This window comes from Nicotiana tomentosiformis, chromosome 3, assembly GCF_000390325.3.
Source record: "Nicotiana tomentosiformis chromosome 3, ASM39032v3, whole genome shotgun sequence".
Taxonomy (NCBI): domain Eukaryota; kingdom Viridiplantae; phylum Streptophyta; class Magnoliopsida; order Solanales; family Solanaceae; genus Nicotiana; species Nicotiana tomentosiformis.
The window spans coordinates 94,673,795-94,696,462 of NC_090814.1; the positions used below are offsets into that span (position 1 = coordinate 94,673,795).

At 38.6% G+C, this 22,668-nt stretch overlaps 1 protein-coding gene across 1 annotated transcript; it reads right to left on the minus strand.

Moving 5' to 3' along the window:
• Positions 1–659: 659 nt before the first annotated feature.
• LOC138908179 (secreted RxLR effector protein 161-like) lies at positions 660–1,808 on the minus strand. Its single transcript, XM_070198827.1, has 2 exons — positions 1,605–1,808; positions 660–1,118 (listed from the first exon to the last, which is right to left on the minus strand). Exons 1-2 carry the CDS (start codon positions 1,806–1,808, stop codon positions 660–662), a joined length of 663 nt encoding a protein of 220 aa, XP_070054928.1.
• Between the last annotated feature and the right edge of the window lie 20,860 nt (positions 1,809–22,668).

Below are 22,668 nucleotides of genomic sequence, written 5' to 3' on the forward strand. Positions count from 1 at the left end.
CCGGTGTAGTCTGAGGGACTTTTAGAGTGTTTAGCCATGGAAGAAACTGGTTGAAGAGAGTTTCGGAGAGGGTTTCTAGGCTATGGGAACAATGGAGATTGGAAGAGGGTTTCAGAGATTAAAAGAAGGGGTTTCTGACGATTGGTTACAGGAAAGGAAGGGGTGTCAGTTGAACAGGCGTGATGATTGATTTTCCTTTCTTGAATGCTGCAACTGATGTGAAAAGAGAAGAAAAGAGAGGGAATTCGGAGGCTCTATTAATGACTATGAAAAGACAAAGTTTAAACATTAGGCATACAAAACATAAAAACATCACATAGGTCCTAATATTAATGATCAATAGAAATAATACCAAGTAATTCTCTTAAAAAGCAAAATCTGTCTTCAAGTAAAGGTTTAGTAAAAATATCTACTAATTGATCAGTAGTTCCAATAAAAGATAATTCTATATTTCCCTTAAGAACATGATCTCTAATGAAATGATGCTTGATGTCTATATGCTTTGCCCTCGAATGATGCACAAGATTTTTTGAGAGACATATAACGCTAGAGTTATCACAGAAAATTGGAATGGGTTTAAAGAATAGTTCATAGTCACCCAATTGATGAGACATCCATAGTAATTGTGCACAATATTATCCAATGGCGATATACCCAGCCTAAGTTGTGGATAGTGCAAATGATCCTTGCTTTTTACTGTTCCAAGATATCAGTGCTTTTCCAAGTAATTGACATGTTCCGCTGGTGCTTTTTCTATCTTCCTTATCACCTGTAAGATCAACATCTGAAAAATCTTCTAGTTTAAAATTGTTAAAGCGTGGATACCATAATCCGTGAGAAATAGTTCCAATGAGATATCGAATAATTCTCTTTACTGCAGTCAGATGTGATTCTTTAGGAGCTGACTGAAACTTGGCACATTTACAAACACTAAACATAATATCTAATCGACTAGCAGTTAGATAAAGAAGGGAGCCAATCATTCCACGATATTTAGTTCCATCAACAGGATTTACCTGTTCATCTTTGTTAAGACTTGTTGAAGGACTCATTGGTGTGCCAATAGATTTAGCATTACTCATAACGAACTTCTGAATCAACTCCTTTGTGTATTTTGTCTGACATATAAATGTTCATTCTTCAGATTGTTGAATTTGAAGTCCAAGAAAGAACGTTAGCTCTCCCATCATACTCATTTCAAACTCACTTTACATAAGATTTAAAAATTCCTTGCACATAAGAGGATTAGCACTACCAAAAATAATATCATCAACGTAAACTTGAATAATGAGATTACCTTCCGATGATCTTTTAATAAAAAGGGTAGTGTCTACTTTACCTCTTGTAAATTCGTGATCAATAAGAAATGAGTTGAGTCTTTCGTACCATGCTCGTGGAGCTTGTTTAAGTCTATACAATGCTTTGGTCAATTTGTACACATGGCAAGAAAACTTTGAATCTTCAAATCCAGGGGGCTGTTTTACATATACCTCCTCCTCAATGAAACTATTTAAAAAGGCACTTTTGACATCCATCTGGAAGAGCCTAAATCTTTTAAAGGATGCGTATGCAAGAAGAATTCATATTGATTCCAGTCGAGCTACTGGAGCAAAGGTTTCGTCGTAGTCGACTCCTTCCTGTTGTGAGTATCCTTGAGCTACTAATATGGCTTTGTTTCTCACAACCTTTCCATCCTCATTTAGCTTATTTCTGAAAACCCATTTTGTTCCAATTATAAGAGCGTTTTCAGGCTTAGGCAGCAGTTTCCACACTTGATTTTTGTCAAATTGATCTAGCTCTTCCTGCATTGCTTGTAACCAACTTGAGTATTTCAGAGCTTCCGCTATTTTATTTGGTTCAATCTAGGAAATCAGTGCTATGTTTGCTTTCTTCTTGAGAGCTCCCCTGGCTTTTATTCCTTCGCTTGGGTCTCCTATAATAAACTTTTGAGGATATTCTGGTTCACCTCTCCATTTATTTGGACGAATTGTACTTGTATGAGTATTTGACTCCTTCGGAGATTCTGATTGACTGTTGCTAATCTCATTAGTTGACTCCATTACACCATCAGGTTTATTAGTCGACTCTTGAGATTTGCTTGTCTCCTGAATTTTTTGAATTTGATCTTCATCACCTGCAACAGTTCCTTTCTCGGCCGAAGTGTTATTTTCATCAAAGATATCATGTACTGATTCTTCTACACACAGTGTGCGTTTATTATAGACTCTAAAGTATCTACTATTTAATGAATAACCCAGAAAAATACCTTCGTCACTTCTTGCATCGAATTTTCCAAGATTGTCCTTACCATTATTGTGAATGAAGCACTTGCTTCCAAACGGATGAAAGTAACTTATACTGGGTCGTTTACCTTTCCACAATTCATAAGGAGTCTTCTTCAGGATTGGTCTTATGAGGCATCGATTGAGAATGTGACATGTTGTACTTACTCCTTTTGCCTAGAAGTGATTTGGCAACGAATATTCTAGTATCATAGTTCTTGCCATATCTTGTAAAGTCTTATTTTTTTGCTCGAAAACTCCATTCTGTTGGGGTGACCTTGGAGCAGAGAAATTGTGGGTGTATCCTTGATCATTGCAGAAATCTTCAAATGCTCTGCTTTCGGATTCTCCTCCATGATCACTTAGAATTGTTGTAATAAGATACCCCTTTTCTCTTTCGACCTTTTTACATAAGATCTCAAAATTTTTCAAAGCGTTATCTTTGTGATATAGAAAAATCACCCAAGTAAAGCGTGAGTAATCATCAACAATAACAAAGGCATATCATTTTCCTCCTATGCTAGCAGTTCTAGTGGGTCCAAATAAGTCCATATGAAGCAATTACAAGGGCTTTGAAGTAGATACAATATCTTTATTTTTTAAAGAGTTTCTAGTTTGTTTACCAATCTGACATGCATCACATACATGATTTCTAGAGAAATTGAGTTCAGGTAAACCAATAACTAAATCATGCTTGGAAAGTTTCTCTATCAGATGCATGCTTGCATGACCGAGTTTCTTATGCCATAACCATGGATCATCAGATATGGATGTTAAACAAATATGACCATCTATATTTTCAAAACCATCAAGAATATATACATTTTCATACCTTTTACCTGGGAGGATTATTTTACCTGTCTTATCTTCAATAGCACAACATGTTTTCTTGAACTTTACTTCATACCCTGAGTCGCATAGCTGACTTATACTAAGAAGATTTTAGTTAAGTCTGTCAACAAGATAAACCTTAGTGATATCACAATTATTATTGAAAGGAACTGTTCCGGTACCGACTATTTTTCCTTTTGAGTCATCACCAAATTTGACACTTCCTCCATCTATTTTTGTAACTTCTTTAAACAGGTTTTTGTCACCTGTCATGTGATTGGAATACGCATTATCTAAGTACCATTTTCCTTTGCAACTCCTTCTGTGGTGTTCCTGCAAAACATAATTATCACTTCCTTTTAGGTACCCAAGCTTGCTTGGGTCCTTGTTGATTAGTATTACTGGACTCAGGATTATTTTTGGGTTTCCAAATCCATCATGAGTCATTTGATTTACGAAATCGACAAAAAGAATATTTATGTCCACTTTTGTTACAGTAGTGACACGTAAGTCCTGATCCATTTTTGGATCTTTCATTTGTGTTATTACTAGTGGACTCTGTTCTGGCTGGTCCTTCTCCAGTTGACTTGTAAGTCGCTTGGTTCGACTTGACAGAACTATGACTGGTGGATTTGCGCAAGCCATTGAGTTGCATTTGCAATTCCTGAAACTCATCTTGAAGTACTTTTTCAATTTCGCATACTTCAAGCTTGAGTTTCCAGTCTTTTACTTCTTTGTTGAGTCTCTTTAGTTCATTCATCATTTTTTGAGACTCTTTCAAAGTAAGGTCAAGAATATCCTGCAATTCATTATATCTTTCACAGTTATAAGATCTTACCTTGCTTGTTTCACCTCGCGCCATGAAACAGTTCTCATTGTCATCTGAAGTGTCCTCATCTGTCCAGCACCCTGAGAGTTTGTTCATGTCGTTTTCCAGAATTGTCATGAAACATAGATTTGCTATCTCTTCGTGTTCTGAACTGTCTTCATCACTCCAGCTTCCAAATGATTTGTTCTTATTAAAACCTCTGGAAACCTTTCTTTTAAGATCATGACACTCAGTTTGAACATGTCCAAATCTTCCACACTCATAGCATTTGCCATCATTTTTGTCTTGTTCGTTTTATTGCCTAGTTCGCCTAGGTGGTATCCTGCCTCTTCTTGTATTCCTATATATCCTCATTAAACCATCCATGTTCCTTGATACCATGGCAATTTCTTCTTGAAGAGCTTCAGGGTCGTCATCAATATCATTGTCTGCTCTTTCAGTTATAGCCTTGAAAGCAATTGTTTTCTTCTTTTCTTCTCGATTTGTTTTCTTGAGATGAGTTTTCTCGAAGGCTATAAGTTCTCCTCGAAGTTCATAGTATGATAATTTGTTCAAATCTAGTGATTCAAGTGTAAACACTTTTGTCTGCCAAGTAGTGGTTAGACTTCTTAAAATTTTTCTAACTTGATCACCACTTGAGTATGGTTTGCCAAAAGCTTTTAGATCACTAATGATTTTGCTAAATCTGGCAAACATCTCTTCAATGTATTCTCCTTCTTTCATATGGAAGAGTTCGTAGTCATGAACCAACATGTTGATATGGGTTTCTTTCACTTTACTGGTTCCTTCATAAGTAACTTCAAGTTTATCCCACATCTCTTTGGCTGTATCGCAACTGGAGATTTTTTCATATTCCTCACCACTTATAGCATTATAAAGCAGATTCCTTGCTTTAGCATTAACTTGCACAACTGCCATTTGTTCATCAGTATATTCATCTATATTTTCAGGATCAACAGGTGGTTGAGCAGCAGCCGGCAAAGGATAGTTCCCCTTTTGGATAACTCGCCAGACCTTGACATCATAAGACTTTGCGTATATTTCCATACGCATATTTTAGTGAGAGAAATGTTATCCATTAAAATATGGTGGCCTTACTTGCGATGTTCCTTCTTGGAAGAGTGCTCCGACAATAACTTGATTAGCCATGATCTTTTCTCACAAGCTGTTAAGCAAAAGAAAAATGTAAGCCTTGCTCTCATACCAATTGAAAGTACGGGGGGAGGGGAGGGGATTACTTATTTTAAAATTAATTATTATAGGTTGACTGATTTTCCAATTAGTCGACTAGATGTAATAGCGAGATAATAAGAAGTGCAAAATTAAAATGCAGAAGTAAAGTGCAGGAATTAAAGACATTAGAGTTTTTATACTGGTTCGGATTCAATGTGAATCCTAGTCCAGTCCCCTTGGGTTGCAAGAGAGTTCTCTTTCAGTGATTGAGTTTCTTAAGTACAAACTGAATGGTGTAGTTCACACCAACAGCTCAATTTCTATGTCACTCGTCTTTTCTTGATACAATGCCTCACCAATATTTTTCTCTTTTTCTTCTCTAACTTATTACATAGCAGATCTAGTAGAGCTACAATATTTGTTTGAAGTAGAATAAAGAGAGGGTAATTGGTTTGATCAAAGTATGTCTCTCTAAGACTTAAGGTTGCGTATAAATACTTTGTAGGAGACTGTTACTGAAGAGATTTGCCAACCCAAGAGATTTGATTCTTGGAAAGAAATTGATTCTTTCCAAAAATAAGGTTAATTCTCGTTACTCTTCCTTGATGTGTGGACTTTGACAACTTTTTATTTTTAAGTCTTGATAGTGCCGGATTTAATCCTTAATTCTGGGTCCTTCCAATAATAGCTACTGATTGATTATCTTGTCGGATCTTCAATGCTTCTTTTCCTTTTTAACTCTTTAATCAATCTCGGATTGATTATCTCGCCGGATCGTCAGTACTTCTTTTCCTTTTGAATGCTTCAATCAATCTTTGATTGATTTCTTCCTTCACCTTTTATTGTTTCTCTTTGTGCACTTCGATCTTGGTTGATTTCCTTGAATCCCTACACCAAAAGCAATTATATTATTTTTCATCATTAAAACTAAAACTTAATAATGACCAATATGCACACAAGTAGAAAAAGATTTTACAAATACATTATTGAGATTGCACAATCAATGTTGCTCTTTTGGCGCTTCTTTTTCCATGAAAAAGAAACGCATGTTTTGATTTTTTTTTTTAAAAGGAGAAACTATAAAAGGCATAGGATAAACATGAACTTTTGATTTCAAGGGTGTGTTCGCAACATTACCTCTGTTATGTTATGTTAAATAGGTTAGAAATGAAAGCATGTAGAAAAAAAAGTCAAGCACTGTGAAATTTAAGGAAGTACATAAATGGATATAAGAATATTAAGTAAATAGTTATGGAGGAAAGTGAAAAGTTTGAAACCATAAATATGAAATAAATGGGTGTTAAAACTACTAAGGGATCGACAATTATAAGGGGAAGTAACACTGCTAATATCTTTAAGATAAATCGAAAAGAAAAAACAAACGACGGTAGTCGGTAAGTACGTAATATGTATTAGTCCCAAAAATAACTTGGAGATTGCCTTATGCCTCTTCCATAATGTTTTTTCAGTCTTTCTGTTCGTTGTTCTCTATAATGTTTTTTTATTTTTTAACAATGGCCTATCCCAATCTTTTCAAGATTTTGCTACAATTCTTTCAGCGAAAAAAATATATTTCTTCCTCCTAATAACTAAACTCTCTGAAAAAAAAAGAAGAAACTATCAAATTCCTTATCTAAAATCCTAATTCGGCACTTACAATTTAACTCTCTTTTACCTTGCACACGAATTTTAGAAATCTACATCGTTGTTGATGACGGAGCGAGGACTCAAAATCAATTCAATATCGAATCTGCACATTTACTATCTCAAAACACCCATCTTTGAGTGAGTATTCTACACAAGTAAATAAATTAAAAAGAAAAAGAGTTGCAAAGACTGAAGCTCTTCAATATTGCAAAAAGAAACTCACCAATCCTTGTCAAAAATCTATTTAACAGACACAATCTAAAACACTCGAAATCAACCAAAATCAATTATGCCATGGAAATGATTTTTTCAGGTTTTAGGTTATGTGTTTTTGTATAAGAGAAGAGATAATGGTACATGATGATTTATTGGTACACATATATATAATAGAGTAGTTATTATAGAGATTATGGATTATCAATCATGGAGTTAAAGAGAAGCATCGGTTGAGAGATACTATGGGGCTTGATGGCCTCTTAAAGACCACTTTTCAGTTTTTTATGGCTTCTTCAAGAGGACTTTTTCAATCTTTTTTTTTCAATTCATAAGCTTGAGAAGTGAAAGAAAAAATACAAAAAAACCAGAAAAAAGAAAACTATGAATGTTGGGTATAGGAAGGTGCCACATCACCTATGTTTACTATCTCAAAACACTCATCTTTGAGAGAGTATTCTACACAAGTAAATAAATAAAGAAGAAAAAGAGTTGCAAAGACTAAAGCTCTTCAAGATTGCAAAATAAACTCACCAATCCTTGTAAAAAATCCAATTTAATAGACACAATCTAAAGGACTCGAAATCAACCAAAATTAATTATGCCATGGAAATGGTTTTTTAAGGTTTTAAATTATGTGTGTTTTGTATATGAGAAGACATAATGGTACATGATAATTTATTAGTACACATATATATAATGAAGTAGTAATTATAGAGAGTATAGATTGTAATTAATGGAGTTAAAGAGACACATCATTTGAGAGAAACTACGGGGCTTGATGGCCTTTTAAAGACCACTTTTCAGTTTATTTTTTGATGGCCTCTTCAAGAGGACTTTTTCAGTTTTTTTTTTTTTTTAATTCATAAGTCTCAGAAGTTAAAGAAAAAAAATCAAAAAAATATATATGAATACTGGGCATAGGAAAGTGCAACATCACCTTTCTTATTCGAAATTTAGAAATTTACATCGTTGTTGATGAAGGAGCAAGGACTCAAAATCAATTCAATATCGAATCTGCACTTTACTATCTCAAAACACCTATCTTTGAGAGAGTATTTTAAACAAGTAAATAAAGAAAACAGAAAAAGAGTTGCAAAGACGGAAGCTCTTCAAGATTGCAAAAAGAAACTCACCAATCCTTGTCAAAAATTTAATTTAACAGACATCTAAAAGACTTAAAATCAACCAAAATCAATTATGTCATGGAAATAGGTTTTAAAGGTTTAAAGTTATGTGTGTTTTGTATAGGAGACGAGATAATGGTACATGATGATTTATTGATACACATATATATAATGGAGTAGTTTATAGAGATTATGGATTGTAACTGATAGAGTTAAAGAGACGCATTAGTAGAGACAAACTATGGGGCTTGATGCCTCTTAAAGACCACTTTTCAATTTATTTTTTGATGGCCTCTTCAAGAGAACTTTTTCAGTTTTTTTTTTAATTCATAAGTCTCAGAAGTCTACATCGTTGTTGATGAAGGAGCAAGGACTCAAAATCAATTCAATATCGAATCTGCACTTTACTATCTCAAAACACCTATCTTTGAGAGAGTATTCTAAACAAGTAAATAAAGAAAACAGAAAAAAAGTTGCAAAGACGGAAGCTCTTCAAGATTGCAAAAAGAAACTCACCAATCCTTGTCAAAAATTTAATTTAACAGACATCTAAAAGACTTAAAATCAATTAAAATCAATTATGCCATGGAAATAGATTTTAAAGGTTTTAAGTTATGTGTGCTTCGTATAGGAGACGAGATAATGGTACATGATGAGTTATTGATACACACACACACACATACACATATAATGGAGTAGTTTATAGAGATTATGGATTGTAATTGATGGAGTCAAAAAGACGTATTAGTTGAGAGAATCTATGGGGCTTGATGCCTCTTAAAGACCAATTTTCAATTTATTTTTTGATGGCCTCTTCAAGAGAACTTTTTCAGTTTTTTTTTTTTAATTCATAAGTCTCAGAAGTGAAAGAAAAAATGCAAAAATAAAAATAAAAATCAGAAAATAAAAAAATATGAATGTTGAGCATAGGAAGGTGCCACATCACCTTTCTTATACAAATTTTGGAAATCTACATCGTTGTTGATGACGGAGCGAGGACTCAAAATCAATTCAATATCGAATCTGTACTTTTACTATCTCAAAATACCTATCTTTGAGAGAGTATTTTACACAAGTAAATAAAGAATAGAGAAAAAGAGTTACAAAGACTAAAGCTTATCAAGATTGCAAAAAGAAGCTCACTAATCCTTGTTAAAAATCCAATTTAACAGACACAATCTATAGGACTCGAAATCAACAAAAATCAATTATGCCATGGAAATAATTTTTTAAGATTTTAGATTGTGTGTGTTTTGTATAGGAGAAGACATAATGGTACATGATGATTTATTGGTACACATATATATAATGGAGTAGTTATTATAGAGATTATGGATCGTAACTGATGGAGTTAAACAGACGCATCAGTTGAGAGAAATTATGGGGCTTGATGGTCTATTAAAGACCACTTTTCAGTTTATTTTTTGATGGCCTCTTCAAGAGGACTTTTTTGTTTTTGTTTTTTTCTTTAATTCATAAGCCTCAGAAGTGAAAGAAAAAAATACAAAAAAAAAATTTAGAAAATAGAAAAATATGAATGCCGGGCATAGGAAGGTGCGGTATCACCTTTCTTATACGAATTTTAAAAATCTACATCATTGTTGATGACGGAGCGAGGACTAAAAATCAATTCAATATTGAATCTGCACTTTACTATCTCAAAACACCCATATTTGAGAGAGAATTCTACACAAGTAAATAAAGAAAAAAGAAAAAGAGTTGCAAAGACTGAAGCTCTTCAAGATTGCAAAAAGAAACTCACCAATCCTTGTAAAAAATTCCATTTAACAGACACAATTTAAAGGACTCAAAATCAACAAAATCAATTATGCCATGGAAATGACTTTTTAAGGTTTTAGGTTATGTGTGTTTTGTATATGAGAAGAGATAATGGTACATCATGATTTATTGGTATACATATATATAATGGAGTAGTTATTATAGAGATTATGGATTGTAACTGATGGAGTTAAAGAGACGCATCGGTCGAGAGAAACTATGGGGCTTGATGGCCTCTTAAAGACCACTTTTCAAAATTTTTATGGCCTTTTCAAGAGGACTTTTTTATTTTTTTATTTTTTAATTCATAAGCTTGAGAAGTAAAAAAAAAATACAAAAAAACCAGAAAAGAAAATATGAATGCTGGGTATAGGAAGGTGTATGGGACAAAATCCATCTTTAGTCGAAATGGTATTAGTAAAATATTTCTGGGATGCCACGCATCGAAGTAATCTAATTATCAGCGAAGGTCGCGGTCAAAGAGTCAACAAGACTGAAGGAGTAGTTATCGAGGCCGAGGTCGAGCACCCTTGATAGAGTTATAACGGCTAGTTTTAAGATAGGACACAAAAGAGAATATTCTAGCGCATATTCTCTACACTTGTACTGTTAGGGTTTTTAGGAACAGGTTCCCTATAAATAGAAAAAGATACAATGATAGGGGATATGTGATATTCATTTATAAAAATACACTTTGACTTTAGAGAGAGAATCAGATTTCATTTCAAGCATACAAATATCACCTTTTCACTAAGATTCATGTCTACACTTTTTCACTAGATCCGAGAATAACTCAGATATTCAAAAGATTGTCCATCACTAATCATTGTCAGAAAGAACATCACCGATTCTATCCTTTCTTAGGTGATTCATTCCTTCTATTACTTAAATGCCATTTATTGCTATTCACCAATATTTAATGCTACATTATTACCACTAATTTCTTGAATACTGATTGTATGTTGCCGATATTATCAAGATATACCAACGTAGTATTTATTACATTTTTGAGAACTCCATCTTTGGGATATTATTGTTAGCCAACCTCATATATATAAATTTAATTAGTTGAACCAAGATCTATATTTTTTGGTCAAACAATTTAGAGCCGTCTGTGGGGATTTCTTAGTCAAATTTTGTGTTTCCTCTAGATCTACAATTAATACAAATCACTAAAGTCAAAAACCCCGAGATCTCCTTTCTTTGTGCATACAAGACCCTACATGGCAGGTAACCAAGGAGAAAGGACAAAAATAACAAGTGACTTCTCAACTAACCTCATGAATATCATTAACGAAAGATGTGAAACAATAGGTGAGGACACGACGCAGAACGCGTCTCCTAGGTAAGAGAGGTCACCTCCCCCACACTGCAGCATAACAAAATCCAACGGAAAATGGGCCTTCATGTCTGCAGAAGAAGGGACGCCCCCACCGGTGAAAAAACTCCTCAAAGCATGGCTGACCGACACGCTAACAAGTGTCCTCAACAAATCCGCTCCAGGCATGACTGCAGAAGCCGCAAGAGCTTGCATGATACAACAAACAGACGAGCAGTGCAACAGATCAAACCCTCCAGCGACAGGTACAACTCATAATATTACTAACAATGCAGATGACATCGCCCTCGCTGCCATTCTAAAGAGGATGGAAGAAATGGAGAATGAAAACAGGGCACTCCGAGACCAGATGAAAGAATACCAAGAATGAGTTGACAAGATACCGGGCGCTCTTAAGCTACTTCCAAAAAGGGACGTTGGAAGGTTCATAGAGCAGCCGCACAATGATGACACAGCCCAATGTGCCATACCAAAGACCTTCAAAATGCCGCCGTAAGGAATGACCGATCCTGAGGATCATGTGACTCACTATGTCACCGCCGTGAAAGGCAACGACCTCACCAAAGAACAAGTGTCCTCTATTTTGCTGAAGAAGTTTGGCGAAATCCTTACAGGAGGGGCATTAACATGGTATTCACAACTACCGGTCCGCTCCATAAAAACTTTCGAGAAAATGGATGATAAGTTCGTAACCGCCCATGCTGGAGCCAAGAAGTCCGAAGCAAGAGTAAATGACATATTTGCTATTAAGAAGTCCTTGGGAGAGGGACTAAGGGACTTCTTCTCCCGGTTCAATAGAGTAAGGATGACTCTGCCGAACGTGTCCTAAGGGATAGCGATCACAACTTTCCAGAACGGGCTGAGTAGAGATGGTTCAAGAGCAACTAGGAAACTGTTGAGTCGATTGATGAAGTATCCTCTAACCACTTGTGATGAAATCCATAATGCTTATTGTGCTGAGGTCCAAGAAAACGAGGACGACCTCAATGGACTAACTCACCGGCTAACCTCGGTACAAGCCGAATCCAGAAAAGAATGAAGAGACAGAACCATAAGAGATCACCCGGTTCCCCGACCTAACAGGGAACGACACCAACCATACGTCAGAACGGCCGCCGCACCTCCCCCCGTTATGAAAAAGCTTCATCCCGGACAAGGACAAGAACTCATCGCAACGAAAGAGGTATGTCCCCCTTATTATCTGCTCACATTTTATGCATGTCACTTATAGAAATAGTCTACGCTCTTGAGCAACTCAGAAAAAAGGTGAAGTAGCCGTAGAAGATGAGATCAGACCCGAGCATCATAAAATCTGACGCCCTCTGTGAGTTCTACCAAAAACGTAGGTACAAAATAGAAGATTGCATCGCCCTGAAATAAGAAGTCATAAACATGTTACGGCAAGGGCACCTCAAAGAGCTATTAAGCGATAAGGGGAGAACCAACTTCGCCAGAGGATGTGAACATCAAGGCCCACCAAAGCCGCCATCGCCAGCTCGTACTATCAACATGATCATCGGCGGCGGCGGCGCCTCTATCAACGGCGTGAAGTTCACCACCACTCCAAGCTCAAGCAGTCTATCACCCATGAACGGTATGACAGACTCGAAGAAAGTATCATCTTCGATGAGTCAGATGCCGACGGTTTGACTTTTCCTCATAATGATGCCCTCGTTATTACTTTACGCATTTTAGATACCGATGTCAAACGCATCATAGTGGACGATGGAAGTGGTGCATGCATTATCCATCCCCGAGTCCCTACTCAAATGGGACTCGAGGATAAGATAGTGTTGTGTTGCATCACGCTAACCGGCTTGAATAATGCAGTTGAGCGGACATACAGGGAAATTACATTCCCCGTCTTGGCCGGTGGCGTGACTCTGGAGATGACATTCCACATCATAGACCAATCCACTGCGTACAATATTATAATGGGACGACCATGGATACATCCCATGAGAGCCATCCCCTCCAGCCTATACCAAGTAATTAAATTCCCAACACCATGGGGAATATTCAGCATACGCGGGGAACAACGCACATCCCGGGAATACTACCACATTGCCTTGGACATCACGGCCACCCAACAAAAACAAGACAAAGAAAAGAGGCATAGCAATCAACAAGGTCGAGGTCGAAGCAAGAAGAGACTAGGGAGATCATCATGGATCCCAACACAGTCGAGGTTTCAGGTTCGACCATAGAAGACCTTGACCCCATTCAATTGGACCTCAACGACCATAGAAAGAAGAACTATATCGACTGGAAACTCCGAGAACCAGGTAAATTCAGTCAATTCTTAATAGCTAATGCAAATTTGTTTGCTTTCAGCCATGCAGATATGCAGGGCATCCCAAAGGAAATCGCCACACACAAATTAAACATCGACCCATTCCACCCCCAGTAAGATAGGTCATGCATAAATTCAACTCCGCCATCAACGATGCAGTCCGCGAGGAGGTGGAAAAACTGTTAGAGAACGACTCCATCAGGGAGTCAAAGTACCCCGAGTGGATCGCCAACATAGTGATGGTCAAAAAGAAAAATGGGAAATGGCGGATGTGCGTGGATTTCACAGACTTGAACAAAGCATGTCCGAAGGATTCGTTCCCATTACCCCATATCGACCAACTCATCGACGCAACAGCCGGGCACGGACTTTTACTACCTACTGAGGGAGAGAGATTGAGGAGGTTTATTGAGGGACTCACTCACCCTATCAGGCTTCAAATGACCAAGGAGACCGAAAGTGATATTTCCTTTCAGGCGACTGATAATGCCGCGAGGAGGATCAAGATGGTTTTTGTATAGGAGAAAGGGCAGGGGTCTGATAAGAGGCCTCGTCAGTTCGGTTGGTTGAGTGGTGCCTCGTCTGGAGGAAGGAGTAATTTTGGTAGGGGTTATCCAGGATCTACTTATTCCTACGTGTCCTCCTATTTTGCTTCATATTTGGTTGTGCCTCGTGATTCTCTAAGTGCTTCTCTGTGTGTGTGTCACGACCCGAAATTTCCACCTTCGGACCGTGATAGCACCTAACATTTCACTTGCTAGGCAAGCCAACGTTATAATAATATTAACTAATTTTTTTAAAAAATTTAAATTATTAATAATAAAAGAAACAAATGCGGAAGCAAAGTTTGAAATATAGTGAATAATCCCAAAAAAAAACAAAGGTATCTAAATACCATCCCAGAATTGGTGTCACAAGTGCACGAGCTTCTAGAATAAATACAATTAAAGGTCTGAATAAAATAAAGCTTTCTGGAAATAAACACACAACTAAAGAAAAATAGACGGGGACTTCAGAACTGCGGACACTATGCAGTTATACCTCAAGTCTCCTCTGGCAGCTGAAATCCGAGCAAGTCTATGGTACACCGCTGGGATCAACTCCAAAATTTGCACAAGAAGTGCAGAGTGTAGTATCAGTACAACCGACCCCATGTACTGGTAAGTGCTGAGCCTAACCTCGACGAAGTAGTGACGAGGCTAAGGCGATTCACTTACATTAACCTGTACGCAATATTAATAACAACAATAAATAATAAAAATAATTCAGGTAACTTATTTATAATAATTGAAGCCAACTCAGCAGTCATAGTCCATTATTATTTCAACCAATTCTATTGCAGCGTACAACTCGCTCTCACAATATATTCACATTTAATTCTGTTGCAGCGTGCAACCCACTCTCCCAATATATTCCTTTTAATTAAGTCTGTCATATATTTATTTCAATCAAGTATATATATAGACTTTTAAATAAGTCTGTTGCGGCGTGGAATCCGATCCCCCAATATTGACTTTTAATAAGTCTGTTGCGGCGTGCAACACGATCCTCCAATCTGGACTTTTCAATAAGTCTGTCATATATTTATTTCAATCAAGTATATATATAGACTTTTAAATAAGTTTGTTGCGGCGTGCAATCCGATCCCCCAATATTGACTTTTAATAAGTCTGTTGCGGCGTGCAACCCTATCCTCCAATATGGACTTTTTAATAAGTCTGTCATATATTTATTTCAATCAAGTATATATATAGACTTTTAAATAGTTCTGTTGCGGCGTGCAATCCGATCCCCCAATATTGACTTTTAATAAGTCTGTTGCGGCGTGCAACTCCAATATGGATTTTTTAATAAGTCTGTTGCGGCCTGCAACCCGATCCTCCAATATATCCATTTCAATCAATTTTGTTACGGCGTGCAACCTGATCCTCCAATATATCCATTTACCAATTCTTATAGAGGAAATTTTCCCAATAAATACAATAATTAATATAAAATTATAAGACAACAAGCATACAATAATTATGATTTATTTTTGAAACAAACAATGACAAATAACAAATTATTATGGAAATCAGGGAGAAAATAGGCAGTTTAATATTTAATATGCTAAATGTCAGATGACAATTAAAACACATAATTCAAATAGCATGTAACAATTTATGTAGGAATTCAAGAATTAATATTTGACAAAAAATAGGAGAGAAATAATTAATTTATGATTTAAAATAATTTGTGATTTTTCAAGTAAGCAGGTAAATAATTAATTTCACGACGTATAGACACTCATCACCTCGCCTATACGTCGTTCACATGCATTTCTCATAACAAATAATTTAAGGGTTCTATTCCCTCAAGTCAAGGTTAACCACGACACTTACATCGCTTTGCAAATTCCAATCAATTATTCAACCACAACTTTTCCTTTTAAATTTGAATCCGAAAGCTTCAAATCTATTCACAAACAATTCGATATATTCAATACTAATCATAGGAATTAATTCCATATGAATTTATAAATTTTTCGGATAAAAATCCAAAATTCATTTAAATATTCGAAAGTGGGACCCACGTCTCAAATCCCGAAAAAACTCACGAAATTCGAATACTCATTCCAATACGAGTTCAACCATACAAAAATTGTCCAATTCCAATATCAAATGTACCTTCAAATCTAAATTTCTTGTTTTTGGAAGATTTTAGAAAAATCTTATTTTTCTTCCATAAATTCACGGATTCAAGATATAAACGAGTATGGAATCATGAAATATAATCAATATAGGATAAGGAACACTTACCCCAATGTTTTCGGTGAAAATCGCCCAAATATTCGCTTTAACCGAGCTCAAAATGACCAAAATGAGTAAAAATGTCGGACTCTTCGATATATACACTGCCCAGGCATTTCCGCACCTGCGGTGCCTGGGCTCGCATCTGCGAAATGGGGCTGCTAGGCGAGGCGTCGCACCTGCGGAGGAAAAATGCGCACCTGCGCTGCCTTCGCTTCTGCAATCATTTGGTCCGCTTCTGCGGACGCGCGAGTGCGTGCAGGTTTCCGCACCTGCGGACTTTTTCCCAGCCATGCCCGGGCCCATCTGCGATCGAAGGCTCCCTTCTGCGAGCTCGCACCTACGGTCAAAAATCCGCAGGTGCGATTACAACAGAAGGCAAAAATTTTAGATTTTGCTTAAGTCCAATTCTTGATTCGATTTCAATCTGTATCACTCTCGGGGTACTCGGGACCCCGTACGAATATACCAACAAGTCAAATAATATAATACAGACTTACTCGGGGTCTCGTATCACGTCAAACAACGCTGAAATTACAATTCACACCCCGGTTCGAACTTTGAGTTTTAAACTTTTCAATTTTCAAATCTCGTGCCAAAAAATATTAAATGAATCCGGAATGACTTCAAATTTGGCACACAAGTCATAAATGACATAACGGAGCTGTTCAAATTTCCAGAATCGAATTTCGGATCCGATATCAAAAAGTTAACCCCGTGGTCAAACTTGGAATTCTTCAGCCTTTAAATTACTAGTTTCTGTTAAATGGTCATAACTTGAGCTAGGGACCTCCAAATTAAATTCCAGGCATACGCCCAAGTCCCAACTCACGATACGGAGCTACCGAAACTATCAAAATACTAATCCGGGTCCGTTTGCTCAAAATGTTAACCCAAGTCAACTCAGTTCAGTTTTAAAACTCTAGTTCACATTTTAATCCATTTTTCACATAAAAACTTTTCGGAAAATTGTATGGACTGCGCACGCAAGTTGAGAGATGATAAACGGTGTTTTTCGATGTCTTAGAACACAAAATTACTTATTAAATTTAAAGATGATATTTTGGGTCATCACATTCTCCACCTCTAAAACAAACATTCGTCCTCGAACGGAGTTAGAAAAAAGTACCTGAGCTGGTGAATAAGTATGGATATTTACTCCGTATGTCCGACTCGGACTCCCAGGTAGATGCATCTACCGGCTGACCTCTCCATTGCACCCGAACTGAAGAATAACTTTTAGACCTCAAGTGTCGGACCTGCCGGGCTAGAATAGCCACCGGCTCCTCCTCATAAGTCAAATCTTTCTCCAATTGGACTGAGTTGAAATCTAACACATAGGATGGATCACCATGATATTTACGGAGCATAGACACATGGAACACCGAATGAACCACTGATAAACTAAGTGGTAATGCAAGCCTGTAGGCTACTTCACCCACCCTTTCAAGAATTTCAAAGGGTCTGATATACCTAGGGCTCAACTTACCCTTCTTTCGGAACCTCATTACACCTTTCATAGGTGAAACCCGGAGCAATATTCTTTCTCCAACCATGAATGCAATATCATGAACTTTACGGTCGGCATAACTCTTTTGCCTAGACTGAACTGTGCGGAGTCGATCCTAAATAATCTTGACCTTATCCAAGGCATCCTGTACCAAATCGGTACCCAACAACCGAGCCTCTCCCGGTTAAAACCAATCAACTGGCGATCGGCATCGCCTTTCATATAATGCCTCACATGGAGCCATTTGAATGCTCGACTGGTAGCTATTATTATAAGCAAACTCCGCAAGTGACAAGAAATGATCCCAAGAACCTCCAAAGTCTATAACACAAGCGCGGAGCATATCTTCCAATATCTGAATAGTGCGCTCTGACTGTCCGTCTGTCTATGGATGAAATGTTGTACTCAACTCCACCCGCGTGCCTAACTCACGCTGTATAGCCCTCCAGAAATGTGAGGTAAACTGCGTACCTCGATCCAAAATAATAGACACGGGCACACCGTGAAGGCGAACAATCTCACGAATGTAAATTTCAGCTAACCTCTTTGAAGAATAGGTAACTGTCACTGGAATGAAAAGCGCTGACTTGGTCAACCTGTCCACAATGACCCAAACTGCATCAAATTTTCTACGAGTCCGTGGGAGCCCAACAACAAAATCCATAGTGATACGCTCCCACTTCCACTCAGGAATTTCTAACTTCTGAAGCAAACCACTAGGTCTCTGATGCTCGTACTTAACTTGCTGACAATTCAGACAACGAGCTACATATGCAACTATATCCTTCTTCATTCTGCTCCACAAATAATTTTGCCATAAATATTGATACATTTTAGCGGCACCTGGATGAATATAATACCTGAAACTGTGTGCCTCTTCAAGAATTAATTCACGAAGCCCATTCACATTAGGCACACAAATACGACCCTGCATTCGCAGAACCCCATCTTCCCCCATAGCAACCTGTTTGGCATCACCGTGCCCTACCATGTCCTTAAGGACAAGTAAATGAGGATCATCATAGTGCCTCTCTCTGATGTGCTCATATAAAGAAGACCGAGCGACTGTGCAAGCTAGAACCCGACTGGGTTCTGAAACATCTAATCTCACGAACTGATTAGCCAAAGTCTGAACATCTGTAGCTAATGGCCTCTCACCAACCGGAATATACACAAGACTGGCCATACTCACAACTTTTCTACTCAAAGCATCGGCCACCACATTGGCCTTTCCGGGGTGATACAAAATGGTGATATCATAGTCTTTCAACAACTCCAACCATATTCTCTACCTCAAATTAAGATCTTTTTGTTTGAACAGATACTGAAGGCTACGATGATCAGTAAATACCTCACACGAGATACCGTAGAGGTAATGCCTCCAAATCTTCAACGCATGAACAATGGCTGCCAATTCTAAGTCATGAAAAGGATAATTCTTCTCGTGAACTTTCAACTGCCGCGACGCATATGTAATTACCTTGCCATCTTGCATTAATACTGCACCAAGCCCAATGTGAGATGCGTCTCAATATACCGTATACGATCCTGAACCTGTGGGTAATACCAATACTGGCGCCGTAGTCAAAGCGGTCTTGAGCTTCTGAAAGCTCATCTCACACTCGTCTGACCATATGAATGTGACACCTTTCTGGGTCAATTTGGTCAATGGGCTTGCTATAGATGAAAACCCTTCCACGAACCGACGATAATAACCTGCTAAACCTAGGAAACTCCGGATCTCTGTAACTGAAGTAGGTCTAGGCCAATTCTGAACAGCCTCAATCTTCTTATGATCCACCTTTATGCCTTCTGTCGATACAACATGCCCCAAAAAGGCAATTGAGTCTAACCAAAACTCACATTTTGAAAACTTGGCATATAACTGATTATTCTTCAAGGTGTGAAGCTCACTTCGAAGATGCTGCTCATGTTCCTCTCGACTGCTGGAGTAAATCAAGATATCATCAATGAATACAGTCACAAAAGAATCCAAATAAGGATTGAACACCCGATTCATCAAATCCACAAATGTTGTTGGGGCATTTGTCAACCCAAATGACATCACTAGGAATTCGTAATGCCCATACCAAGTTCGAAAAGCTATTTTAGGGAAATCAGATTCCCTAATCTTCAACTGATGGTAACCAGACCTCAAATCGATCTTCGAAAATACCTTGGCACCCTGAAGCTGATCAAATAAGTCATCAATTCTTGGCAGCAGATATTTGTTTTTGATAGTGGCCTTGTTTAACTGCCGATAATCTATACACATCCGTATAGAGCCATCTTTCTTCTTTACAAATAATACTGGTGCACCCCAGGGCGAGACACTGGGTCTAATGAATCTCTGTTCAAGCAAGTCTTGTAACTGCTCTTTCAATTCTTTCAACTCTGGCGGGGCCATACGGTATGGTGGAATAGAAATGGGCTGAGTGCCCGGAGCCAAATCAATACAGAAGTCAATACCTCTGTCGGGTGGCATCCCCGGCAAATCTGCAAGAAATACTTCTGGAAAGTCACGAACAACTGGTACTGAGTCCATAGAAGGAATATTCGCACTAGGATCGTGAATATAAGCCAAATAGGCTAGACACCCTTTCTCTACCATATGTCGAGCTTTCATATAAGAAATAACCCTGCTGGCAGAATGACCAAGAGTTCCTTTCTACTCTAACCGAGGTAACCCCAGCATAGCTAGGGTCACTGTCTTGGCATGACAATCCAATATAGCATGATAAGGGGACAACCAATCCATACCCAAGATGACATCAAAATCTACCATATCAAGTAGTAGAAGATTCAAACTAGTCTCAAGATTACCAATGGTAACCACAGATGAACGATAGACATGATCTAATACAACAGAGTCTCCCACCGGTGTAGATACACACACAGAAGCACTCAGAGAATCACAAGGCACAACCAAATATGAAGCAAAATAGGAGGACACATAGGAATAAGTAGATCCTGGATCAAATAGAACTGAAGCATCTCTATGGAAAACTGGAATAATACTTATGATCACAGCATCAGATGACTCGGCCTCAGGCCTAGCTGGAAAAGCATAAAATCGGGGTTGGGCCCCACCACTCTGAACTGCGTCCCTGGGACGGCCTCTGACTGGCTGGCCTCCACCTCTAACAGTCTGACCTCCACCTCTAATGTCCTGACCTCCACCTCTAATAGCCTGACCTCCACCTCTAGCTGCCTGACCATTACCTCTAGTTGGCTGAGCAGTCGGTGAAGCAACCGGTGCCGGTATGATAGAACGAGAATATTGCCGAGATCTGTTACTCGCCAATCTAGGGCAATACCTCCTGATGTGACCAATGTTCCCAGACTCATAGCACCCATCTTGATGTCGTGGCTGCTGAAGCTGAAGCTGACCCAAATGGGCCGGATAATCGCTATAGTAACTCTGAAGTGGTGGTGCACGGATAGGAACTGAATGTGCACTGAATACTGACTGCCTAGAGTAAGGCATAATAGGACCGTGACTCCCTGAAGTACCGGGAGATACATGAAGTGCTAAATGAAATGGTCTGGGAGGATGACCCCTACCAAAATTACCTCTGCCTCCAGACGAGGCACCACTGAAACCACCGAACTGATGAGGCCTCTTATCGGACCTCTACCCTCTCTCCTGTACAAGAACCATCTTGATCCTCCTTGCGACATTAGCAACCGCCTGAAAATAAATCTCACTTCTGATCACCTTGGCCATCTGAAGTCTGATAGGGTGAGTGAGTCCCTCAATAAACCTCCTCACTCTCTCTCCCTCCGTAGGTAGTAAAAGGAGAGCATGATGGGCCAAATCCACAAAATGGGACTCATACTGAGTAACAGTCATACTGCCCTGCTGTAGACGCTCAAATTGCTTGCCGAATTCCTCTCTTAGTGTGATAGGGAGGAACTTTTCCAGAAATAGCTGAGAGAACTGCTTCCATGTAAGTGCAGGTGACCCAACTAGTTGGGTCAATGTATAATCTCTTCACCACCTCTTGGCAGAATCCGTCATATAAAATATAGCAAAATCAACCCCATTGGTCTCAACTATACCCATGTTCCGCAACACCTCATGGCAGCGTTCAAGATAATCCTGTGGGTCCTCAGAAGGTGTACCACTGAAGTGAACTGGAAAGAGCTTAGTGAAATTATCCAGTCTCAATAAGGCCTCAAAAGACATGGCGGGCCTATCACCGTCTGTGCCGCAACAACTGGCTGAACTACCCCAACTGGCGGGGCTGGTGGAGCCTGATTCTGGGGAACCATCTGCTCTAGAGCGGGAGTAGTGGGAGTTTATGCTCCTCCCCCAGCCTGTGAGGTGGCTGGTGCCACTGGAAATGTACCATTCTGGGCCACGCCCTCCATAAGACTTACCAAACGGACTAGAGCGTCTTAAAGTACTAGAGTGGCTATGAATCCTTCCGGGACCTGAACTGTTCCAACTGGTACATTCTGAACTGGAACCTCCTCCTGAAGGTCCACCTGAGGTTCTTCAATAGGTGCAGCTGCTCAAGCTCTGGACTGAGCTCTACCTCGGCCTCTGCCTCGGCCTCTAGCACGGCCTCGGCCTCGACCTCTACCCCTGGCCATAGTTGCCACCGGGGGTTTTGGCCCCTGTCCATCGGTAGATGTATTACGTGTTCTCACCATCTGCGAGAGAATAAGAGTAGAATGGTTCAATAATCGATGATAGAATAAATTCGCATGAAAGAATAAGAAAGAAGTGATATTGTTCCTAAACTTCATAGCCTCTGAGAGATAAATACAGACATCTCCGTACCGATCCTTCAGACTCTACTAAGCTTGCTCGTGACTCGTGAGACCTATGTAACCTAGTGCTCTGATAC